The 4584-nt window shown below is 30.9% G+C and overlaps 1 protein-coding gene across 1 annotated transcript; it reads right to left on the bottom strand.

The window, feature by feature from the left end:
• Positions 1–2704: 2704 nt before the first annotated feature.
• Positions 2705–3913, bottom strand: LOC140452598 (uncharacterized). Its single transcript, XM_072546915.1, has one exon. It carries the CDS (start codon positions 3911–3913, stop codon positions 2705–2707), a length of 1209 nt encoding a protein of 402 aa, XP_072403016.1.
• Positions 3914–4584: the final 671 nt, after the last annotated feature.

Raw genomic sequence — 4584 nt, 5'->3', positions numbered from 1 at the left:
AATTTTTGTAAATACTTCCAGGGACATTGTGGCTCGAAATACACTACGACCCGTTTTTTTATTCCACAAACTTTTAGTTGATTCGCCATGGGACTTAAAAACTCCAGCTTACAATAAAGACCAATGTATGCTTGAAAACCAATTTTATCCAAGTCTTTCCAGTTGGTTTCAAAAAACGCTGTCCTTCCATGTTGCTGATGCACTCATCACTCTCTGACACGTTTGCGAGTTCGCGAAGCTCATCTTCGGTTAGCGTTCTTCGATGGGACATTATCAACATGCAAACATAGAGTGAAATTTAAAATGTAAAATGTAAATAAATGCGCTTGGCATATCAGTGTCCTACCAGCCTGACAAACTGTTAAAAAATATATACAATACTGCCAACTAAACATACGTACACAGGTCATTTTTAACGGTTTAAATACGTGGGTCATATTGACCCGTACGAACAATTTAATTTTTATCAAAAAATTAGGAAGTTGATTTTTTATCTCGCATGCAATTGAAAGACCTCATAATAGGTAATAAAGTCACGAAACACCAGTAGATACTCTATACCATTCCTGGTGCAAAATGTGGTGGGGGAAACCGGTTTTATTCAAGGTCAATCAAGTTCAAGGTCACGCGAAGGTTGCGTGGAGGTAAAGGTTACTCAAAGGTCAAATCCAAGGTCACGTGAAGGTAAAGGTCACGCGAAGGTTAAGTTCAAGGTCACATGGAGGTAAAGGTTACACAAAGGCCAAATCCAAGGTCACGTAAAGGTAAAGGTCACGCAAAAGGTCAAGTTCAAGGTCACGTGGAGGTCAAGTTCAAGATCACCCAAAGGTCAAGTTTAAGGTCACGTAAATGAGATTAAAGATCGTGTAATGATCAAGTTCAAGGTCACAGTGACAGTCAAGGTTAGGATAGGATATTAGTATAATAAAAACTATTATTAAAAAATAATTATTTATTAACTATTTATTACACTGTTATACATATTTCTTAAATTTTCAAGCGCAGACTTACATAAATGACAACTGGATTGCGCCGGTGCTGTACCTTCAATTTCTGTTCTCCACTCGGGACGATTAAAATGTACAAAACATGGTAGACGAGTCTGAACTTCAAAATCTTGAACTGCTTTTGTGGGTAATTTATACCAAGATCGAAGTAATTCCAACGGTTCCACACATTTTCTAAAGTATGGTAGGGTAAAGTTTTCTAATTCTGCTTCAGTAAACTTGTACAAAGGTTTTTGCGGATGTTGAGCCATTAATTTTGCTTTGTGACAACACTCCATTGCTATTAACCTGTTAATGTTCTTAAACATCAAACTTACTTTTTATTTATGTAAATCAAGGTCACCTCTACTCAGCAACTAAGGCATGCGCAGTGTTTAAAATGTAAACTACATAAATTGAGGATTTTAAAAGCGATCCTTAGTAACATTTAGTTCGTCGTAATATAAGTTAAACAGTAAATAATTTTCAGAAATTTAGTAAAATTTTGTTCGTTGTGAGATTAGAAAGGTAATAAATATTTTTCAATCAATATTGTTGCTAATATTATCAATTTTTAGAATTTAGTCATGGATGCATGTTTAGATGGTACAAAAACTCTCAACTTAGCTGAAGCTGTCCGAAATTTGCAATGGGTTTTGAATGAAAAGGCATACGATTTTGAATACGAAGCCGAACGAGCTACCATAAGAATGAGAAGATATACGGTAGAAGATTGTAATAAAAAAAATCAGCAACATATTACACGGGAGCGAGAATCTGCGAAGATTATTTATCTAATCAAATATGCATGTGTTGCTTTTTAAAAAAAATTAAAAATCTAGGGCTGACTGATTTTTTACATCAACACAAAGATGTTCTACCTAAACATTGTTTTGAAGATGAAGGGGTAGATACTGTAAATACATGTAAATACAATAAATAAATAATATATTTTATTTTGTAGTTTTCATTTCAACACAACAAAGCATTACAACAAGAATTGGAGGAATTTATGAAAAAAATTAAAGAACTAAAAGAAAAAATAAAACAATTCGAAGACAAGCAAGTAATGTTTAAATCATTTAGTAAACTACACTTAAGTAAATTTCGCAGAAAAATTAAACCGTATACTATGTAATTTTGTATTAATAAATGATTTTAATGCCAATTGATTGTTTGTTTTACAATATTTCTAACTAAGAAATAAAACAAAAATAATGTAATATATATTTTTATTTTTGCATTAAAAAAGTATTATACAACCAAAATACATTAGATAAAGCACAAATACATTTTTTACTATTATGATAAAAACAAGCAGGTTCCTTAACTTCTAATGATGGTTGTTCATCCAATTCGTATAAAGGAACAGCAATGTATTTTTTTAAATAATTTTTCTTTTCCAACCCTTTGACGTAAACTGCATCAGCGTTTTGTGTAATATCCTTTAAAATATTTGCAAAATGATAAAGGGGTGTAAAACCAAAATTCCAATCAATGCAGTGATGATTTCTTGTTAACCAAGTTGCCTGTCTGTGTAAATCGAAAGACAACATTCTAATAGGAAACGGAGACTTGAATACATAATGACAAATTTGTGTTCCATTAAAAGCAGCAAGTTCTTTCACTACAAATTTATTATTTTCTATTTTAAACCCTTGAACGTCTATTACCAGATTCATTTTAACAACTAACATTTTGACTATGATACAGACCTTTTATTGCTGTCTCACAATTTTAGTTAAAGGATTGTAAGAGAATTCTTTTTCATGCAATATTAAGCAATAAGCGGAAACATTGTTTCCTACAGATTTACTAGTTTCAAATTCTATTCTCAAAACAACAGAGCCACTTTGAATTATTTCTTTTTGTCTTGAACAATCAGTATGCACTATAGGAGCATTCTTTTTAAATTCTTCTGGACTGAATATTGGTTGATTAGTTTGAATATGATAATAAGATTCTTGGAAATTAGCAAACATTTCATACAACGTTGCAAAACGGTTGGTGTCAAAATCTAAGTTGAGATCTTGATAAGGGTATCGCTCCGAATTAAGAAACATACGGATATTTGTTAGATTGCAGTGATCAAATTTACTCATATCTTTCAGCATTTTTCCTTTTCGACCATCATGGAAAGCTACTACAATGTGTCGAGGACTTTCTAGCTTTGTAGTTGTTTTTACTGGCCAAGTATGACGTGTTGAATTATTTAAAGTGGGATACTCAACCAATTCCCAACTTCTAAATTTAATAGGTAGTTCTATGTTACTACGAACTATTTTGTTTAATCGCAATTGTTCGCTAATATTGGGTAAAATATGAGGTACATTCCAATATAGTTTATTAATTGCAATTTTTGGTTTTTCTGTTTCATCTGTAGCAATAATAGCATCAATATCATCTTTATCTCGTATTAAGACTAATTCTTGTCTCATGTTTATTATAATTTTTTGAAAATCTTCGAAAAATCCGGACCAAATTTTTAACGGTATGCATACGTTAAAATTCCCATGATTATCAATTACCAGTTTATTACCTTTTGGAAACCATCCAGCATTTTGTAAGAGTTTACTCTGATTTTCATTAAGAGACAAATAATTTTTCAAAGTCGAAATTAAACCAATATTTCGTACAGAATCAATTATAACACCATTTAACTCATACCTTAATTCTCTAAATAAATATGATATACCGTTATTAATAAATTGAAATTTTGTTGGAACTTGATTTTTATCGGTTAACATTTGACCTTCAATGTAAATATAACTGTTACATGGTAAAGTATAGGCGTCGAGATCTTGGATAGGAATTCTAATTTCATCATTATAGTTTAAATTTGATGTATATGGTTGATAAGTGTGATACTGATAATCTTCAATAGTTGTATCGCTAAAAGGTTGACCCAATACATGTAACATTTCCATTATATTAAAACTTGATAACCAAGTGATTTCAAAAATTTACGATTTTTAGATGTTAACAGCTTAGATGTTATCCTTCTACTAATTGTTTTAATGAGATGACGTCTTTTATAGGAATGTTTGGGATAATTACTTTGATGAAACCGCAAAACCATTTTACTCAATTTTTTTAAGATGTAGCCGAACAGTAATTGTCTCTTTATTAAAATTAACTAAATTTCCTTGTTGATCTAAAACACGAACAGTTATGTTGCTTATCGTCTTGTTGCTTACAGGATAATACAAGATGGTTAACGGTTGCTCGACTATTTTATACCCATTAGGAACTTGAGGAAAAAATTGATGAATAATATGCACAGCCTTTCCATTTAAGAAAGATCCAACAGCAATATTACAATCAATACAGATAGTATTAACTTTTAAAATATTTACCACATTCGTGGATATATGAAGTTTATTTGGTGTTAGTTTAACTCTTTCGAAACCTAGTAAACTTCCTACAGAATTATCAACATCAAAATTAATCCAATCACTACTTTTAATGCTAATTCTATTTGTATTTATATCGGGTTTCATACTAATTATGCTAGCGGTTTGAATCATTTCATTTTTAATAATTTTAATAATATCATCAACTTCGTAGGCACCTACAGGAATTTTAAAGGTAAATTCGC

The sequence above is a fragment of the Diabrotica undecimpunctata genome, chromosome 11 (genome assembly GCF_040954645.1).
Source record: "Diabrotica undecimpunctata isolate CICGRU chromosome 11, icDiaUnde3, whole genome shotgun sequence".
Classification (NCBI taxonomy): Eukaryota; Metazoa; Arthropoda; class Insecta; order Coleoptera; family Chrysomelidae; genus Diabrotica; species Diabrotica undecimpunctata.
Note: the sequence above shows the minus strand (reverse complement) of the source record. Positions and strands in the feature narration are given on the sequence as shown.

Excerpts from the sequence above, each read along its gene's own strand:
- LOC140452598 (XM_072546915.1), bottom strand. The coding sequence starts at position 3,913 with ATGGAAATGTTACATGTATTGGGTCAACCTTTTAGCGATACAACTATT.